The sequence below is a fragment of the Numida meleagris genome, chromosome 16 (genome assembly GCF_002078875.1).
Source record: "Numida meleagris isolate 19003 breed g44 Domestic line chromosome 16, NumMel1.0, whole genome shotgun sequence".
Taxonomy (NCBI): Eukaryota; Metazoa; Chordata; class Aves; order Galliformes; family Numididae; genus Numida; species Numida meleagris.
The window spans coordinates 5,791,854-5,812,919 of record NC_034424.1 but is presented as its reverse complement, the minus strand read 5'-3'; the positions used below and the strand labels follow the sequence as shown (position 1 = coordinate 5,812,919).

General features: G+C 48.3%; 1 protein-coding gene across 2 annotated transcripts in view; it reads right to left on the bottom strand.

The window, feature by feature from the left end:
• Positions 1 to 21,066, bottom strand: part of ABL1 (ABL proto-oncogene 1, non-receptor tyrosine kinase) — a 65,995-nt gene that overhangs the window by 12,047 nt on the left and 32,882 nt on the right. The window contains exons 1-5 of one of the 2 annotated variants that reach the window (XM_021413672.1): positions 17,267 to 17,631; positions 10,379 to 10,552; positions 9,364 to 9,659; positions 4,042 to 4,314; positions 202 to 286 (exon numbers count right to left, since the gene is read on the bottom strand). In XM_021413672.1, coding sequence (XP_021269347.1) covers positions 202 to 286; positions 4,042 to 4,314; positions 9,364 to 9,659; positions 10,379 to 10,552; positions 17,267 to 17,351 — 913 coding nt within the window. In that variant the 5' untranslated portion in view covers positions 17,352 to 17,631. Of the gene's footprint in view, positions 1 to 201; positions 287 to 4,041; positions 4,315 to 9,363; positions 9,660 to 10,378; positions 10,553 to 17,266; positions 17,632 to 21,066 lie in introns of those variants that run through there. The other variant, XM_021413671.1, reaches the window with a different exon arrangement.

Here is a 21,066-nt window from a genome sequence, read left to right as displayed (position 1 = left end):
TTCAGGCTCTGGCAACTTAAAACGTTAGGGAGACGAGATCATTAAAAATCATGTATTACCGGTACAAATTGTGAATTTTGCCAGACAATAAGTGCCTGTATTTAAAGCCCCGGTATGGTAAGCAGCTTATCTGCTCCTTAACATCCATATCACTGCACAAGGGTTTAGTTCAAATCCCCCTGCTTGGTATTTATCACTTACCTAATAATTGCACCAAGTTCGGATGCTTGATCTCCTTCATTACTGCGGCTTCTTTCAAGAACTCTTCCACCTCCATGGTATCCTCCTGCAGAACAATAGCAAAGCTTTGGCAAGGACAGCGTGCACAGAGGAGGAGCAGAGTTTTGCACGAGGACACAAAAAGAACTGCAAAGTGACAGCATAAGCCACAGTTCTTTCAAGGTAGTTTTTCCCTGTAGCCACATCACAATGCCAGGGTGAGAGGAACGTTTTTTGTTTCGTTGGGGCTTTTTTGGTAGGATTTTTAAAAATACATTTTTATCATTCTTATTGTAAGGGAGCCTTTTTGGGCAAGAAAATCCATATCCCTTTTGTGAAGGGCCTCTCACAGGACCACTCAGGACTTGAAAAGGAAAAAGCTCAATGCGCTTGTTCCTAACAAGAAAAAAAAAAAAAAACCTACACGAAATCAACAGCACGGAAAGAAATGAAACGAGAACAAAATCAAAAGGAAGGCGACACCCAAGCAAAGGTCTGAGCAACTGCTGAGATGCAAGCCCCCCATTTCAGTGGGTCTGAGCAAGAAAACCCCACTGCCAGAGGGAAGCATGGCCGACGGGAGAGGAATGGAGAGCCTGAGGTTTCACAGATTTCATCCCTGGCATTTAGAGCCTGACCCATGACGTAATGGGTCCGGGCAGATGTGTCACTGCCTATTTGTTGAGCACCATAAAGTTGCTTGGCACAACAGAAAGCTGAGGAAGATATGATCTTGCTCAGAAGATGCATATTCTGAAGCAAATATACCCCCACGGCCCGAAGGTCATTTCAAAGTGGTGCAAAAATACAGATCCATTCCTAAAGCAATGTTTCTTTCTAAATCCATATTTTTTTTCATTGGTGGATTAATGTTGACAGCCTACATGGACGAAGTGTTTTAAGGAAGGATTGGAAAGGATTTACTGCTGCTGGTGAGAATGATAACAGTGGGCTGCTGCTGTAAGATCCAGCCAGCACTCTGCTCTGCAGTTAGCGATGAGAGCCTCTTTCAAACAGCTTCAATCCATCATTCACTATTCGTTGCCAATTAGCTTGATTGGCAGCTGTGTTTTTCTGAACACGCTCCGTCAAAACGAATCGCCCAAAGGTCCTGGGGAACAGAACTGTAAACCATTTTCTTTGGCAAAGGAAACAGGGTTAATAATCCAGGTTGCAAAACGACCCTAAACACGCACTTATCTTGTGTATGCTACGCAGGCTGCACAAGGCTGTTCCTCTGCATTGCTGCTCCGTGGTTTTAAATCTATTGCCTCTCGCTGACCAAATGAATAGGAAGGATGCGTACAGAGAATTACAGTAACAACGATTTCCCTGAAAATCTGATCACAGGATTTTACCAGTTTCCATCTTCCGCTGTACAAAACCACAGAATAAATAAAACAGTTCCAGCAATACGGTATTTTCCCAGGAAAACAGGACCATGCCTCAACCTGGACTTGCACAAACCTCACTCAGGGACAGCAGGGCTCCACGCTGCCCCATCTGCCGGGGTAAAAAATGAAAACAGAAGAAGCTGGGCAGCTCCCAACAGCTCAGCCATTAAACTGCGCTCTTGGGACACCGAGTTTGGGGCACAGAACGGGCACAGGCACCGAGGCAGGGCACGATGCTCCAGCCCAGGCCCTGCAGCCCCCCTGCCCCTTTCCAACAGGATCAGGTGCAAAAAAGCAAATACAGAGCAGCTGAAATCCTGCTGCATCCCGAGCAGCTCGCTGCGTTTCCCATGGAACATTCCAATGGGAACCATCTATGCCCCACCGTGCTGCCTGGCACTTGCCAGTTACACGCGATCGGAAATCAGCGTGTGCTGCTTTTGTCTCCTCGTGCGATCCAGGCTCTGCGCTAGCCGTGAGCTGCATCTGGACACGACAAACGGGTGCTCCTGAGCACTGCTCAACAGCACAAACTATGAGCATTTTCGGAGCCTTTAGCCCTCCCTCCCCTCCGTCTTTCTTCTGGAGTAGACGGGGAAGGAACAAGAAGAACTGTATGAAGTTTTGAGAAGCGTTCTCCTGCAGAAAATGAAGCGAGTCGTTTGAATGCTCGTGCAGAAGCTGCTGAGGGCTTGTTTTCCCATGGAGAGCCAGAATATAAATGTGACTTTTAAGTATTTCCCAAAACTTTGAAGGGAGCTGTAACCCCACCTGTCAGGTAGCAGACTGATGGATTTAAAGAAGGTGGAGTATAAATTTGCTTTTAAGGACGGTTTTAGTGCGCGTAATTGCAGACTGAAGCGTTTCTTAACTCTCTTTTTGGTTATTCTTGCACTCCCCAGTGGCACACGCTGTTCCATATTACATTATGAACCACTTTCAGTCATGTTGCATTAAATATTTATTTGATATATTCAAAACAGTCATGGTCTGTATTAAGGTTTCTCTGATGCACAAACAGAGATTTGATGGCACAACACATCATCCGCCTTTCTTGATGGGTTTTAGAGAGATGGTTCAGGAATGCAACAAGGATATTTCGGCACAGATGCGGGACAGGAGACATCAGAGACCCTCATGCTACAGCCAGAAAGCAGAGAGGAGACGCTGCAGCAAACTGAACGTTCCGGGAAGCAATCTGTCTCTCCGATTTAGGGTACAGATGCTTTGTTCAGCCTGCTCACCTGCCGGCCCCACTGCACCGTGCTCCAAGCACTCCCCGCAGTCCCCGTGCAGTGGCCCAAACACTAGGTGTCACCCGCTGCCTGCACAAGCTGCTGCTTCAGCTCTTCTCCACTGGGGAGCCCGAACCGGAATCTCCACCATAGACAAAAGGCCAAAATGGAAATACTTTCTGCGGCCATAGCGACCCAGAAATACCGAGGTTGCCGCTGTTCAGACAGCAAGGAAGAAATATTTTCCCCATATCCAGGCAGTTTTCTCCCCCTGACGCTAATGCATCTACACAGTTCTCTCCACTTCAAAAGTTCCATCGCAAAAAAAAGCCAAAAAGAAACAAACACAAAGCCCTCTTCTGTTTGTTTCTGCAAGACCAAACCACATCCCCATGCGAGGAGAGAAAACACGGCGTCAAGTTCGCATAAGACTCTTATTAAGCAATCAAATGCAATGTGTGTGGATGGTGCCAGAAGATCTCAAGACGCATTTATAAACATAAATGAATTAAGCAATGACCTTACGAACTCAGAGCATTATTTGCATTTCAAGAGGCAAGGAAACCAAGACTCAGAAATAAGGGAGCAGAGCCAGAAACAGAACTGATTATCCAGTCCCTCATTAAGCCCTCTTGCGAATTTTAATACACTTTAGCTTGGATACACTTTTTCCTCCTCTTGTATCTTCTGATAATAAACAGCTGTGAACAATTGCCTAAGACTACTGGGTACACAGGGAGCTTGTCCTTTGGGAAAGACGCCACAAGAGACAGACAATCAAAACATTTAGAGCTTCCCTGAAACACAGCCTTTGAATTTCACGTTGGCTGAGTCACAATCCACAACTTTCCTTAATACATCAGCTTGTGTTAGCGTGTTCTTCTGTGAGCAGCACACCTTTGCCACTGCCTGAATGCAAGGGATGTCACAGTAGTACTTACTTTTCTAAGATTTCACCTGTTCTAAAGCAAAAATTGCACTGTTAACATCCTCCTCTGCTTAGTTACACGTGTTTCAGGTATCACATAAAATCATAATCTCATCAAGTTATCTATTATTCTAGGCCTAAGTACAGAAAGGCACAGCCATCAGCAACCCCAAATGTCACGTGGGGCTGGAGGAAGGCAGCCAGCCTGAACTCACTTCCTGCTGAAAAAGAGACAAATAGGACTGCCCGGAGATGCAGCTCCTACCTTTAGGGTCTTCACAGCCACCGTGAGGCTGTACTTCTTCCACACTCCTTCATACACCTCTCCATACTGCCCGCCGCCAAGCTTGTGCTTCATGGTGATGTCAGTTCTCTCTATCTCCCACTTGTCGTAGTTCGGAGACACCCCGTAGATCGTGGGCTTGTTGCGCTTGGGCGCCGGGTAGTGCAAAGTGGTGATGAGCCCATCTGCTACCGTAGAATGATGATGGACCAACTCTGCCAACGTGTTGAAGCGGCTCTCTGAAGAGACGTACAGCTAAGGGAGCAAGGAGACAGAGAAAGGTCATCACATCATTCACACTGCAGCATGCACGTGCAGAAACTACGTTGTAAAGTCACAAAAGAGAAGCGTCGCATCACTTCTACTCCAGCTGCAACACCATGAGCTCCACCTGCTCTCCAGGAGCCCAGAGCTCAGAAAGATCAATACTTGCATGGGAAACGCACGGATTATGAAGAAAATACACATGCTTTGCTGAAATAGCATGGAAGAAATGACTGCAAATAGCATTACACTGGCATGCTGTTGCTTGAAATGTTTTTTTTTTTTTTTTAAAGGTTGGTCAGTAACAATTGTGGGATGTTTTGTGAACAGCAGGGATTTCCTACCTCAGTGCCTTGATCACATTATCATCATTTCAATTACGACATCTTACCTTCCTAACTTCTTGAAGTTTCATTAACAAACTGGTAGCTTCCCTGCTGTTGGCCTAAGTAAGATAGCCGGGCTGTTCCACTCTTGTGATGGGCACAGATCAATATCCAAGGTAAAACTATTATTACTGAGTGGGAACCTGTTGAGAGGCATGGTAACCCATGTTTGCTACCTTTTAACATCCAAAGAGAAGCCCCATTTTGAGCCTAAAAGCTTATGAAAGGTAATGGACAAGTGATTCCCCGCTACAATTTAGTACTTCCAATTTCACACTCAAGACCAATCTTCTCCTACAGAAGGTGACAAAAGCCACAAATGCAGTAAGAACAAAGTGACGCTGGTAGCACTTGAAGGAGAGGGAGAAACCTTCTGACTCACTGGATATGCACAGAACAGCTCAGTCTGTGCATGTGCAGTATCCATCTGTCTCATTTCACAAAGCGGGGAAGCTGACAGGGATGCCAATCATCCCCAAATCCCAGACCTGCGGCCAAGCACTACTTCCTCCACCCAGACAGAATGCTTGGATGGAAAAAGAAAACACATCTGTGAAGCTCCAGCACTAAGGGAACGTGTCTAACAGAAAATGGAGATGCATTTGCAGAGGGAAAAAAAAAAAAATGTTTGCAGGGAAGGAAGACAAAAGGTCAAACTCGAGAAGAGTCTTTGAACTGGAGACTGGCAAATTCTGTACGGATGCTCCTTTGCAGGCATCTATTTACTACAAAAAATGAGAACAAGAGGCACTGGAGAAGAACAAATGTTCTGAAGGTTACAAGAGCACTAGGAATAAATAAAGAAAATGAAAAGGTGAGTGAAAAGAGCAGCTGTATCATCCAAGGGAGTCAGAGTGACACAGAAGAGGCCCCTCGGCATCCTGCTTCCCCAAATCTCTACTTCAGCTTCTGAAAATTAGGCAAAGGCTTAAGGATGGATGGTGACAGAATTGGCAGCAATTGCTGAATTATGTATGTCACAGACATTTTAAAAAGGATTGCAAAAGGTAAAATATGCTCAGCTCAGACACACAGCATAACCCAAAAAAGGCAAAACACAGAAGTGCACAACCCCACAAATCGGTCGGTGACTACGACAAGCTGTAGGGTGGCTGTCGGCCTTCAAGCTTTGCCCTTTGCAACAGAGCAATGCCATCTGTAATTTTTCTGGAATATGAGCATTACCCAGCAAAGACAGCTACACTGAGAAGCCAACCTTTGCGCTGCTGAGGAATCACAATGGCAACAGCACCTGGGCTGCAGGGAGTGGGAGAAGATGCACAGTGGCCAACCTTTCTGTACATCACTTGAACAAAACGATTACCTGCTTGGACCTGAACAATTAACTGCTCTGGTGATAACACATCTACTCTCCTTTTGCTACATTTGCTGATAGCAAAGCTCCTATGGAAGCTCTGGAAACCAGAGGCACTCTCCTGGGGACCAAGTGCTCGGTTCCGAACCAAACTGAGTCAAATCTTTTTTTGGTGAAGTAACTGGATCAAACCTCAACACCTTTCATGGCCAGGGGTGAAATCACCTTAAAAAGAGATGTTCTGAGAATAGAAGGGGTGAAGAGAGGCTCTTACAGCTGCATGGCAAGAAGCAAACAGCTCTTCAGACCACCAAGCGTTAGCCAGCACAACCAGAATGCAAAACAACATCTATTTGGGAACAACTTGTAGTGTGAGAAGTAGTACAAGCTGTTCCCATGTTACACTGAGGATTAAAATATGTAAAATGTGTACAAAAGTGAGGATTGATGTGTAAAATCATGCTGAACTCTTGGATCACCTGGAATTACTAGGGAACCAAGGAGAAGGAAGCTGCCCTTGCTTTGATGATGGTCTGCATCTCATGATCTCAAAATCTCACAGAAATAAGAAATATTCCAATTTTTGTGACAGATTGTATGATCCTATGAGAAGGAAGTTAAATAGATGGCCAAAGGTTTCACAGCAAACCTGCAGCAGGTTGGGGAACAGAACTCAGGACAACCTTGCCCAGGCCATGGGACAGCACTCCATGCCTTAATACACACAAAGTTTTCTGTTTACATGAAAAAACATACCCACCCACCAAACATGTTCATTTTGGAGGCAGTTTTTCTCCCCTCTCTCACTGACTAAATCTTAGCACTGACATCTGAAGTCAGTTTAGCCACAGTTTCTCTTATCAGACCGTGTTCCTTCCAACTGGAGGTAGGGGTGCTGATCCACGTGAACCAAACCCTTAACCCAAAGGGATTCCCCATCCTGCCATCAGCCAACAACATGAAAAGCCTACACCAAGAAATCGATTGCGATCCATGGTAAAGGAGCTAGCCTGCATCCAGTTAAGCCACTGGAAGCTCCAAAAGACTCAGGCAACAAACGTCCCATGCCCCTAACGCTGAGGACAGCAGGATTTCACAAACTGGCTCAGCAATGCTGTTTGCTCAGTCCGGTTACTCAATAGAAGGCTTTGCCCCAAGTACTACCAAGTCAGGAAAACCAAGTGCTCTGCTCCACGGAAGTGGTTTACCAAATGACTAGCTGTACCATGCCAGCCAAATCAAGAAAGGTCATTCTGAATGTCTTCCTAAAAAAAAACATTAAGAGGTGGTCCGGAAGAATAAGTCCCATTAAAATGAGAAATAAAGAAAAAGTTCCCTGAGGAAATGATGCTGGATCTCAGTGCATTCAGCACGAACAATGCTAAAGCTAAGACGTACACATCTCCCATCTCTCCCTATTCCTTTTTCTTACAGCCAAAAGGCTGCACGGGGCTCTGCGACGCACAGCGCACCCCACACCAAGCAGCAGTTGCTGGGCACATTTCTGGAAAAGCTCTTTGCTCTCACAGTGCATCGCTCTCACAGTTGCAGGACACGATCCACCGAAGCCATTCACCCTTCCTGCAGCACTTGCTGACACTAAACACCTCAGACAGGCTGACTAACGATACAGCAGGCTGCGGCGGCCCCAGGTGCCCAGGGAGCTGGAGGTAGCAGCTTTCCTTCTGCAGAGCCACGCTGTGTGCAACACGGGTAATGGAGCATGACAGCAGCAGCTCTGAGATCCAGCAGCCTCCATTTCACGAGGGGAAAGCGGAGATATTGGCTGTCTGTATTCCTCACCTCTAAACTCTGGCAGGTGAAAGGAAGAGCACGGTGTCCCCAGCCCAGCGCAGGCCGGAGGTGGGCAGCAGAGGCAGCATGTTGCTGCCCAGTTTGTTAACACAAATGGAAACAAATGCGAATTAACATGCCAGGCTGCAATTAGCAGCCTGGCACAACGCAATTCCCTTCCCTCGGCACACAGCTGCCTCCTCCCAAAGCCCAGCTCTCGCAGCTCTCGCTCACTGCTGCTTCTCCATTGTGCATTTCCAACCACCAGCGACTGCAGGTCTGCTTTAGTGCATTGTGCTGACCTGCACATTTTATCAAAAAACATCAATTCAAGCAACTTTGTGGAAAATGAACAGTTGACCTGGCCAATACAGACCTGAACAAATCATTGCAGCGTTGCAGAACTGTTCTGGGGGATAAAAACAGCTCTGCTGGGATGAAAGCCTTCATATGCCAAACCCTCCCACGGTTAAAATGGAGAGCATGCTATAGCATGAGGGACACATGCTTATTTACACCGACTGAGGGAGGCCTAGGTTCAGAACGTTCACATGTGCACACTGCTCATCTGCCAGTGTCTATGTGAGTCAAAGGGACATCAACTAGAGGGACAGGAGGAGGAAGGACATTGCAGGTTGCCATGCACACCTCTGAGTTTGCAGCATGTCAGCAACTCACAGAGCTGACTTTGACCACCTTCGTGTCTACAAAGGAGGAAAAAGGAAGAACCAAAGCGCCATAACTTGGATATACATCACTTTAAATAACTATCAACTACTAGATGCTGGCAAGAAGAGCCTCAGCAGCCATGCTCCAGATCCATGCTGCAACTTCTCCACAGGATCCAAAGAGATACTGCTTAAAAGAGATTCATTAAAAACAAAAATTTCTGAAATCCAATGCCAGCGGAAATGCTTCCACAAAATTCCAACAAAAATCTGCAGAAAGCCTCATTCTTATGTTAACATTTCTCTGCAGCATCCACGAAACAAGGCATCGCAGCAGTGTTGTAGCACATAGAGACAGAAAAGAAAAGATGACACTAGAAAAGGGGTCCATAGAAATCAGAAGGTGCCTACCCGTTTTCAGCGGTCACATTGAAATACTGTAGAGAAATCAAAATAGTAGTTTAAAATGAGACTGCATAGTTCAAAAGGTATTCTGTTCCTAACTTACAGGGCTATTAGCAACAGGCACAGACTTTTCTGATTTGGCAGTCCTAGAGGTTCTTTTGAACATATGTAATGAAAACCCATTGCTAGATAACATCTTATTGATGATATCTACTGCATTCAGCTCTGATGTAGCTCTAGGACAGCGTTTTGCTCCTGAGCTGTGTTATATCTCACCAGCTGGCTAAAGGAATAAGCGTGTTTCATCACAGCCTGGTCAGAATCTCACAGTCCATTATAACTGTGGATGCTGGACACTGTGATGGGGGCTCAGAATTGCGCGTTTCAATTATTACTTCTTGACCTTCAACAGTCAGTGCACAAAGCACCCCAGCAAGGTTTTCTTTCACAGCACGGACAGCCTGCAGCCTACCTTTCCATCGGACGCAGTGTTTATTCTGTAGTGGTACACCCTTCCTTCGTATCGCAGCGAAATAGATCTCTGTCCTGGACTACTCTCACTCTCTCGCACGAGAAAGCTGCCATTGATGCCGCTGCTCAGGAGGTACTCAGCAGCATTACGTGACACTGGTCCGTGGTACCAGGAATGTTTCTCCAAACTATTCACCGGGGTGATGTAGTTGCTGGGTACCCAGCCTTGTCCATTCTTCGTCTGGGCCTCACACCATTCTCCATTATGATTGTAGCCCAGGACACGGAGCTTTTCACCTTAGCACAACAAGAGAACATATTTAGACATAGCAAATCTAGGAGTGGAGTAAAAACGTGAATTATTGCTGGCTTACAGATGATTAGGATGGGTATCTGACTGAGCAGGGACCATGTGCGTTTCTTTAAGCTTGAGTGGACCACTGAAGCCAAATAAAGTGACATGCATGCTCCAAGAGTCTGTGAAATTCTCATGCAGTTCTGCAGCAGTTCTGATGCTGCCTGAGCTTAAAAAAAGATTCCAACAAATTTTATTTGAGCTGAGTTGTCTTGACAGGGCTAGACCAGGAGTGGATAAATGGCAACAATTCACTCTGTTCAGCAAGTAAGCAGACTTGAAGTGCACATAAGGAATGGGAGGACTGAGTAAGAAAACACTCTATCTGTACAGTCATTTTTCATAGGAGGACTGCATTTTGGAGAACAATAAAAACGACAAAGACCTGCATCTGAAGTCAGCTTAGTTCAATTTCTCAGCTCAAATTCTTGTTCTTAGTGGAGACCTCCCTCTGACACAGCCTTGTCCAATGCAAAAACCTCAGCTAGTTCTAACCTTTTAAAAGGTTACGACTTCAAGAAATATTTGTATTTGTTTAAGAAGAATTCCCACAGTAAAAAAAAATTCCATAGGGTTTAGCGTATAACTCAGTTGTTCCACTGTGGCTTTTCTTTCTATGCTTCTCACTGACTCCTGATACCATCCCGTACATTTCTCTTACCTTTAGTTATGCTGAGAGTGTTGTCCCCACTCGCCACAAAATCATACAGTGCAACGAAGAGGTGGGGGTCATTTTCACTGGGACAGGACAGGAGATTCTCCTTGGAGTTCCAGCGAGCGGCTTCACTCAGTCCCTGGGGCTCAAAATCTGACACGACTGGCCTCTGGAGGGCTTCTGCAGGAAGAGAAAGGGGGAAAAGCAGGTTCATTTTTGCCAATAAAATCCATCTGCTTAGTCCACGTGCTACAATTTTCCTAATTTTCTCAACATCTGCGTTCCTCACATATCAGAGGACAAACCTGGGCAATTCCTTGCAGCAGACCTCCTGCCACATGCACACAAGGCTGTGAGTGCAGAGCCCCTTCCCAACACGCGAGCTGCCTGCCTTGGCCATGCAGCAGAAGAAACCCTCTGCCTGCAGGCAGGGCTGCTCATGGTGGCTGCCAGCTGCTCCGTAAATCCTTCAGCTCTTGCCTAACTGCTGCGATGGTTAGACTTGAAAACAGCAAAGACCTTTAGAAGGTAAATCTCTTAATTACCCTATAAATGAAATCATCGGAACTTGAAACACTGAAAGTCAAGCAAGATGAGATTTATGATATTAGGCACATCCAAGTAGGTTGGGGAATTCAGTTCCACTCATTCCTGCCAATTCTTCCCTCCAAACCATGGGGAAGGACACCGGGATGTCACAAGGAGGTTGGGGCGGCTCGGGGCAGTGCCAATGTGCTACCCCAGGAGCAACTGCACAGCAATGCACATCCATGCTTTGGGGACGGGGCTGTCAGAGGCAGGAGATATCATCACTTCACCACGTGAACACGGTCAGCAGGCAGCTGTGAGCAGCGATGCTGCCCGACACGGCGTAGAACAGGCCCTGCGCCTCGCGGGCCGGCCATAACCTCAGCAAGGAAGGAAAACGCCTGCCCCCCGGGGCCTGATTCAACAGGAAGGCCGGAAATCCAAGGCGGGCTCCCCTCCAGCCTCCAGCACGGCCAGGCCCATGTGTGGCTGGAGCGGGATAAGGGGGGAGAAGCTTGACGGACTGTGACAACACGCACTGCTGAAGGTCTGGGCCCCTAGAGGAGGCTATTAGGAGATTCAGGACACAAATCCACCAAGCAAGAGAACCAGAGCGGACAGGTCCGTCTGGGTGCCCTGTTCAGCCAGCTGTCAGCAGCATTCATCTCTCTTTGAGTTATCCCCTGGTAAATCTGCCCAGACGTTCTGCTTCAGAGCAGCAATCAGACAGTGCAGCTCATTCACACTACTGCCCAGAGATGTGGTGGTGCCTCGTCCCTGCAGACACCCAAGGTCAGGGGACGGGCTCTGAGGTGGAGCTGTGGGTGTCCCCGTTCATTGCAGGGAGTGGGACCAGATGGCCTTTAAGGGTCCCTTCCGACTCAAATGGTTCTGCGATATTATGGCATCGAGAGTCTTTTCCAACACACTACAGCTTCTTCACCTCCTACACTGGTCTTATCTACAGCTTCACAGCACCACTGAGTTCCTCAACGGGCCAGAGGCCTCTGGATGAGTCAGTCCAGTTGCTGGGCCACAAGACAGTGTCCTTGCTCAGTGACGGGGCGAGAAGCAAGCCCAGCTCCATCGGTGAGCTCCATCGGTTATCAACACGCTGAGATTCCCTCCAGGCAGCCACAAAGCTTGCTGCTGCATCCCTGCAAAGCCACAGCTTCATGCTTCCATCGCACCGTGCTCAGGCGGCACCTGGATGCCAGGGCAGCACTGTCATTCAGTTCCCCACTCCCACCAGCTAAAGGCAACTCTCCAATAGACTAGGAAATGAGACAACAAGAGCTTTTATTTTAAGGTACTGGCCATAAGAACGTCTTTTTTTTTCCACGAATTAAGTTTGCACCAGGAGATAGTTATGTTTGTACACCAAAAGATTTCATAAGCATAGCCATCCCCTGCTAATTACTGTTTATGCGAAGCCATGAATCACTGCTAGGGACTGTGTAAGAAGTTCTCTGATGTGAACAATACTGGTCCAAACCAATACAAGCAAATTCCCTTAAAAATATAAGTGAAGGGCTGGAAAAGAGGCAGAAGCACAGCATGACAAGCAGCAAATCCACAGCTGACTGCGGGGCAGTCCCGGGGGGAAGGAGGAGACCTCCTGTCTCCCTGCAAAACAAACATCCTGTGCTCTTACAAACTGCGCTGGCATTTTTTCCACAAGGTTTCCAAAGCAAGGGAGAACGGAATACACTCAGTAATCTCTTTGGAGTCGAAGCACATGCTGTCTAAAGCTTTTCCTCTCCTTACCTTCCCCCTTCCTTCCTTTTTCCCCTAAAAGAAATAAGGATAAGTGGCAGAATCACTGCAGATTTAATGCACTCCCAATGCTCCCAGCCCCATGCCTCTCTGTCCCACTGATTTCCTTACTGGTCTCTGACAGATTCCCGATGAAATATGGTTATCTCCAAGAAGAAAGGACCAGCATCCACAGGCAGAAGAAGGTACCTCTGGCTCCTGCTTCACTGCCCATGCACAAAGAGGCCCCACAGTCAATTGCAGTGCTTTGTCTTGTCTAATGCTAAGTACCCCCTAATGGCATGGCTTCTCCCACTCCCTCCGAGATATTATTCTGTTATCTTCCATCTTTTTTTAATTTCTTTTTGGAGAGTTCACTCTTCTACGAGCCTGCACATTCCACTACAGTTCATTCACTGGGTATTTTCCATTTGTAACCCCTTAATGACATGGTAAATACCATCCTCCTCCAGCAAGATGCATCACAGTTGTGGATGTATAGAGAGGAACAGTGGATGTAGAAATAAAATCTGAATTTCTGCTAAGTCTGCTACTTAAACTGATGCCTAATCTTAGACTAAAATGACTGAGAGAAGAAGGGGAAAGAGTGGCTAGATCCAACTGAATTATAAATGACGCTTCTGTATTCCTGAAAACTTCAAAAGTGAAGTTTTTGGTTTGGTTTCTTTACTTTGCAGAAAGCAGAAGTAGCGAGGTTTGCCTGTTTCAGAGCCCTGGGGAGGGATAGCACTGAACAAAGAACCACAGAGGTTTACAGCTATAGTGCCCCATTTTACTAAGCAGCTCCGGACTGCGAGGGGAAGATGAACTTGGGTCTGTGATGATCAGTTTCAGGCCTGAAGACAGCTCTAGTTGCCCGAGATGATAATACTTTCCTCACCACAACCCACGGGAAATGGTAACAAGCATCATCAGCCAGATACTTTTAATAAGGATGGGGCAGGCGAGAACCACTGCAGCAAGCACACAACTAGCAAGCCACTACAGAGCCAGAAAACTTATTTAAAAGCAAAAACTCTACTGAGCGATGGCAGATGCGAGGCCAAGAGATGAGGAGCAGAAAACATAAGGAGGAAAGGACACAAACAGAAGGCTCTTCCCTGGGAGGCCATGGCTGTGGGCTGCTCCTCCCCAAGCTCTTCTGCTCTAACTGTAACAAGACACGCTGGAAAAAAAAAAAGATATATGGGCAATTTGACAGCTGGCAGGGCAGAAATTGTTTCGGTTTGAAAACAAAGGGCTTGAGTAGTGCCTCTAAACCAGTTTTCTGCTTTAGAGAGGATGCTGACAGGTTTTAAACAAGGTTTCTGCTTTTCAGTGGTAGAGCAAGCCCAAAAAGGCAGCGAGACTATTTCAGCCCCTATTTGGGACATGGACACGTTCTGCTTTCCAGATCAGATTGGCAGCAGTACTTGCTGTGCCTCGTCCCTTCTACTCTTTACCCTTTCTTGGTGTGAAGTGAGGGTGGAATTATTCAGTTTGGCACAGGCAAAAAGGAGGAAGCAGATGACAGAAGTTCAGATATCTCACATTTAAAAATAATATTTACTAGGGGGAATAAAAGCGAGAACAAAAAATGGCCAGCTTAAAACATCAGCGTGGAAGCTCAGTAGTCATACAACCAGTTAAAATACATTTTTGATCAAGTTAAGGCAATCTTCAAGGTCTCAGCTCAGCCCAGTGCTAACACACAGCATGCAGGGCGGTCTGCAGAGGACACAGAGACACTGAGGCTGGAAAAGCCCTCTCAGATCCCAAGGTCCAACCCCAGCCCACCCCACCGTGCCCACTGACACGTCCCTCAGTGCCACATCCCCGCAGGTCTGGAACACCTCCAGGGACAGTGACCCCAGTGCTCCCTGGGCAGCTGTGCCAACCTTACCACTGAATTATTCCTCCTGACACAGCACGTGCCTCCACCGAGGGGACGTCACAAGCCATCCTCCTTCCTGCAGGTTATAGGGAGCACGAAGCTCTGAGAACCACCATGAAGAGAAACATTTCAGACTGCTTGGCTGACACGCAGGTCGATGCACCTACACATGGGGACTCTGGAGCAGCCTCATGCTGAGGTTTTGAACCTCTTTTGTAGACCCCAACCTCATGACAACACCTTCAAGAAGTTTGTTTAATAATTCTACAAAGAAATCTCATTTTCTGAGCCTCACGTTAGCCATCACACACTGTCATGGTTTTTTTTTTAAATGCATGAAAAACAAGAGACTGAATTAGGTAAAATTCCATCTATCCTCCTAGCTGCCACTGGTTTGCCATGTAACCAATGGTCTGTTCAGCCTCTAAGCAGCTCTCTCCAAAGTTTCCTAGTCTACTATAGTAAAGAAACTCAGCTTTCCTTTCATGCCTTCAGCAGCTTCCCATACAACTAAGACAACAGCAGAGTTAAATCCTCCAGTGATATTGCCATAATCTCCTTAATCTTTTCAGAAGCTCAGGGCTGTGCGGGGAGCAGCCTGGCCATATCACTCAGCTCCCAGGGACATGCCTGGTGGCCTCAACACAAGCCTGGCCCTCCTGAGGATCTGCCAGTCTGCCCTTTGTAGGCCTGCGAGCTTAAGTGGTTTCCACCAAAATTAACAGCCCCACCTGTAAGAACCTGTTATCTGAAGCGTATTGCAGGCAAACGGCTTTCACTTGTGCCCTAACGCTGGGCACTGGCACAAGGTCCCACTGCTCTTCTGCTCAGTCCTTCAACCTCGCAACAACCTGAATATGAAAGCTGTGTGGGGTCCCTTCAGCTGTAGAAAGGAATAACAGAAAGCACTCCTTTGTTTGCCCTTCACCTCTCGCTTTGCTCTCCAAGAGGTCTGCCAGCAGGTCACGGTGGGTCCTGAGTTACCCGTGTCCTAACAGCTGTCACAGCAGCGCAGGGGAAATGCATTAAGATCTCGGTTGCAGTGCTTTAACATGCCCGTGGGTGCTGGCTGCAGTTCTGCCCCATGCTGTGCTGAGAAGAGGCTGAGCTACTTTGAGAGAAGCGTGTTTTAAAGTTCTTCCAGTGCTCGTTTCCCATCTCTTTATAGAAAATACAGACACAGCCACAGTCTCAGAGAAGCTGAAGGTGAAAATACCGCAGTGTTTACTGTGTCTGATCATGTTGTTAACTCGATACTGCCAACATGGAGCAAGTCAAACTGTGCTCTAATCCTATTATGCAACCGCATTGCAAAGTGGGGAGGGGGAGTGGCTGTAGCATATACAAAAGAGAAAACTTGCACAGACAGCCCGGGTAACACCCCGGTAACATCATCCCCAGCCCTGGCTCTGCTGGGCCCAGAGGCCTCGAGCAGCTCTGCCCATTCTCCATGGGCAGCCGAAGGCTTTGCTGCAGAGCAGGGGGCCCAGAGCCAGCACCGCCGTGGCAAAGTGCCACAAACAGAGGCTTGACGCACCTAAAAGCTCACCGCATGGTTTGGCCACGTAGGGAAGATCAACGCTATTCACAGTCCACCCACCACTACGTTTGCGAAACTTTTAAAAAGGATTGTAAAAGATAGAGAACTGGAAAAAAAAAAAAAAAAAAAAGCCCCCTGACAACACAAAGTTATTCAGAGCCGCTGCACGCGTCCGATGAGCACAGGCTCCTGACACGAGATCCCCTCGGCTCGGTTTGTCGTGAGCGGCCATTTGTAGTTTTTGAGATTCCTGAACTATGAATTTGAGGAACATTTCTCCGCTGAATATTCGAGAGTTGAGCAAGAGCCGCCGGCGATAGGCTGCGCGCGGTCAGGTGGCTGCATTTCTTCCCTCTGATTTGATGAGTTAGCAAAGTACTCCTGGCACGCAGCTTATTTTTACCGAAGTTCCATCCAGCGACACAAAAGAAGCCGAGGAATGCATCGCCCCGACACACCACAGCAGGCTGCGGCCTCCTGGGGCCCAGCCAAAGCCCCAGTGGTGTAGAGAGCAAGGCCACGGCCGAAGGGACGCAGCTCCGGGGTCGTGCTGTGCCCAATGGGGCCAGGCTGGGCTCCCCTGCACAACGCCTCCAGCCCTGAGCACCCAGCGCCTGCTCACCCCGAGTGTTAATTCATGTCTCAGTTCCACAGGGGTGGCTCAAATTCACTTTTTCAAAGCAATCACCCAAGTAAATTCAGCCCAGGAAAGGCCAGCAGAGAGGGACAGCCAAAACGAACCAACAGACTGCAAATAGCGGGCACAGAAAGTACTTTGCTGTATTCAGCAAGTTGATTTTCATCTGGATTCTCCTCCTGAGCCCAGAGTAACTTTACTCCTTTCACTCCCAAGGGAAGGGAGATCCTTCTCCGGGCATAACCGAAGCCCAGGCCCACGGAGATGGCTTTGTCTGCCGGATCGGCCGCGGGATCACTTGACATTTCACAACCATAAATGGTAGAGCCGGGCTCCCTTTGTACGCTGCGCTTAATGAAAATCACCTGGTCCCGAAGCCGTGCACACACAACCCCACGGCTCCCGGGATAGCAGCGGGCTCCCAGCTCCCCAGAAAGCCTCCCTATATCCCCAGAAAGTGTCCCCATGCCCCCGAAGGGCCTTCCCACATCCCCAGAAGGGCCTCCCCGCGTTCCCAAAGGGGCCTCCCATCCCGCTCACCTTCCAAGTAGCAGCTGGAGGAGGAAGAGAGCCCCTTCTTCGACTTGCAGCCCACCAATTTCAAGCAAATCTCCAACATTTTCATTTGTTAGAGTTTGGCCTCAGCTGTGCGGTCTCCTTTCCTCCCTTCAGCTCCTCTCGCTCAAAGTTACCCGGTAGAAGAGCTCCCCGCACCACTAAAAGGGCGCACCCGAGAGGCGCAGAGCCCCCGGGGCCCGGCTGTCCCCTGGCCCGGACAGGGCTGCAGCCATCCCCCCGCCCGGCCGCTGCAGCAGGAGGGCACTGGTGCTGGGTGCTGAGGCCGAGAGCTGCCAACAAAGGGCCCCCTTCAGCCTCCGCGCCTCAGCTCCGCGCCGGCCTCCTGACGGCAGGCAGCAAGCTACGCCCTCGCTCCTTAACCCTGCTGCTGCCGGCCAGGGAGGTGCTACATTCGGCATCTCTATATTCTATTTCGGCATAAATTCGAGTTAGCTGTCGGTAAAGGAGACCGAAGCGGTTGTGCATACAGCTGCGGGTTTTGGTTTTTGTCACTACACGATGCCCATTCACTTCCCAAAGCTCGGGTGCTTGTGGTGCTCAGAGCACGAGGTGCCCCCGGAGCAGAAAGGCCAAGGAAGGCCCGCAGCAATGTTACTGGCTGCCTCCCGCTCTCCTGCCTTCCAGCACCTGAGGACCCTGCTGTTAAGAGAGCCAACTTCCATCTCTCTGCGGCATGACATTGCTTCAGTCTTCTGACCCACGGGGCGTATGCTTGGAAAACAGCTTAAAAAGAAGTGGCCGGTCCCTGGCCCGGGCCAAACTGCAATAACAGCTTTGGTTGAATAACACTAGCCACATCATTTCTAGCAGAGAAGTGCTTATGGTAAGGCCAACATGGTGATTAAAGTGCTTCCTGCCTTCTTCTCAAAGATAACATAGACATTCCCATCTGACAAACCAAGAAAGACAGAATTTCAGCTTCCTGGAACTCAGACAACCATGGGAAGAGTCGAGGTGCAGCCGTGCTCCACCTGGCTCCATGTGCACTGGGGACCGCAATGCCATCCCCAGGCCCTCTCTTCCTCCCTCTACTTCTAGAGGGGGGTTTCCATCCCACGGAAGCAAGAGAGGCTCAAAGGAAACCAACAGCCCTCTGCTCGCTCCCTGCCCACCCAGCTTCAGTAGGCACTACCACAAAGAGCTGATGCAGAACTGGGAAAAATGAAAAATAAAAGAGGAGCTGAAAGCTGAGTTGACCATCCTGTGCTTAGGCCCACTGTCATGCTCAGGGAACTGGGGTGAAGCAACATTTGAAGAGCAGACCCAGCCTCACGCACGCAACATCTGCATGTGACGAGCATCCCCCTCCTGCCTCTAGTTCAGCTGCAGCTGTAGGAGCCTGGAATTCCCGTAAAATTCCCCTGGAAGTACGGAGGCGGCAGCACCCAGCCAACACAATTAGGGTTCCTACGGCAGCGCCGGCAGAATGAAGGCAGATTACACTCCTGGTGAGCTCCTGGGGTTTGTATTCCAGAAGAAGAATGCCTCATTTCAAATTAAATTAACCCACTTGCAGAAGAACCTCGCTGTTGGAGCAATGCTTCCACTCAGGGAGCTGAGCACAAAGAGCCATCCTGGGATAACTTCCTCTGGAGATAAACCCTTAAATTAATTCCCTTTATTGGTCCACACAGACAAGCTTGTGTGGTCCCTCTGCTACAAACTTCATCCTTCTGTGCTTCCTCATTTGTGTCATGGCAAGCTCGACCATAAATGCTTCAGAGCAAGTGCTCTCTTCACTTACTGCATGCCATGAAATTAGCTGGCGATACAGAAATAAAAGCCACATTGGCAGCATCACACAAACACTGCTACTCTTAGGGCTGACATCTATTAATCCCTTTTATGTTTGTTGTATGCGCATCTTAGAGTAAAATCTATCATGAAAAGCGTGCAGACTTTTGGAATACAGAGTAACTGATGCAATCTTCAACTCGGTCTCTCTGTTGCAGAATGGCAGAACCGTTTTGCTTTGCCATACAGAGCGCAATGCCTGCCCTTTCCCTTCCTCTCCTTTCAATTCCCTTCGGCACAGGCAGCTCAGCCCCAGGCATCACCTGTCCCCAGGCAGCCCGGCGGCCCCGAGCTGCACTGCTTTGACACCTCCTGGTACCAGGAGGGAACTGAACACAGCCCTCCAGATGTGGCTTTGCCAGCTCCAAAAAGAGGGAAATAATCACCCCTTTTGACCTGCTGGCTGTGTTCTTGCTCATGCAACCCGGTACGCTGTTAGCCCTTATTGTTCATGCTCGTACAAGAGCATAAGCCTCTTTAGCCAACTGCTTTAATGTCTGAGCTTCTTCTAAGAGACTATTTTATTCACCCTGTTCTTAAAGCCACGCAGCGTTTGAGGACAGCTTTTTCCAAGTGAGCGATCACATCCACACGCATGACTGAGGCAGTGAAAGGACTGGGCTCCATGAGCAGAAAGTGAGTTTTGGCCTGGTCCCACCCCGCTAACAGCTGGAGCAAATTTTCTTGCGATACCATTAAAAACAGCTTGAGTGCTCGTCGCCCATTTAAAAGCAGAGCTTCATTTTAAAACCCTCTTCTGAAACACAGAAAGATGATGGGGTTGGAAGGCCCAAATGCTGGGGATTTTTTCCTAAGTGCATTCAACTGTTTTAAGATGAAAAAGTCACTTGAATTAGAAGGAGCCCGAAACAGTGGGCAAAGAAGAGCAATGCTCCTTACCGTTACAGGTTACCTGTGCCTTGTTTAGCTCTTCTGCAAATGCAGCTGAGAATTTCCCCACAGGTATAAAACAACTGAATATAGGTTGTAAAGCACTTTGCTGTCCGTGGATGCATGCAGCAACAAATAATTGATTCACATCATTGGTAAGATGCGTTATTCTTATCCAGTGCTAAGGTTACTCATGATTTTGAGCATTCTTGGGTCACCCTCTATTCTGATGACGTCTTTCCCACAGCGGCGTGACACATTCCAACACCATTACCTGATTATAAATAGATGACTATATGGAAATGATCAAAGAAACCTATGTTGAAATATGCAAATGACACAACGCGTGCTACAGACCCAGCTGTACCAAAGCTGGGCTTTCATCTGACAGCAAATGCAATATTGCCTGTTTTCCCAAGGGTGCTCCACTTTGTCGGACAGATCTTCATTTCCCTTTGGGTTCTCAGAGCCCCCACCACTGCGCTTCTCCATCTGCCCTTTGATACAGTGGAATCCAGGGGACAACACGTCTTCTTCCAAGGCACCCAGACAGCCACTGCTTACTTGGCAGTGACAGCATTGCACAGACAGGCAGCGACGCCCATGCTTCATTAGCAATCCCTGCCACATCACAGGTGAGGGTGAGAACAGCCCGTCGGTGGTTGCGCACAGAGTGACTACATGAGTCCGCTTGCTCACACACCTAAGGAGGAAACCCGAGCGACAGGGATGCTGAAGGATCTCAGGCTGCTGTTTTTCGGGGAATCAGGAGGAATCAGTCAGGCCCTGACACCAGTGATAGATACGCCAGGACAGGCTCAGGCTGCTTTCTGCTCTGCACCATGAACCTTTGTGCCTTCAGCGGTCTGACTCCCTCCAGCAGTGCCCTGCTGCAGTCCCACTGCACGGATGCCACTGCTGTTCTCCTCCTGCTTTTTGCGCCAGCATCTCTGCCTTTCCTTCTTCAGTCCCTCTTTGGAATGCTTATGGAGGCCGTTACTCTGCCTCCATTTAAAGCTCTTCTCAAAGCTCAGCTGGCATGTTTACAATAGCATATATCACTGCTAGTTAAAACA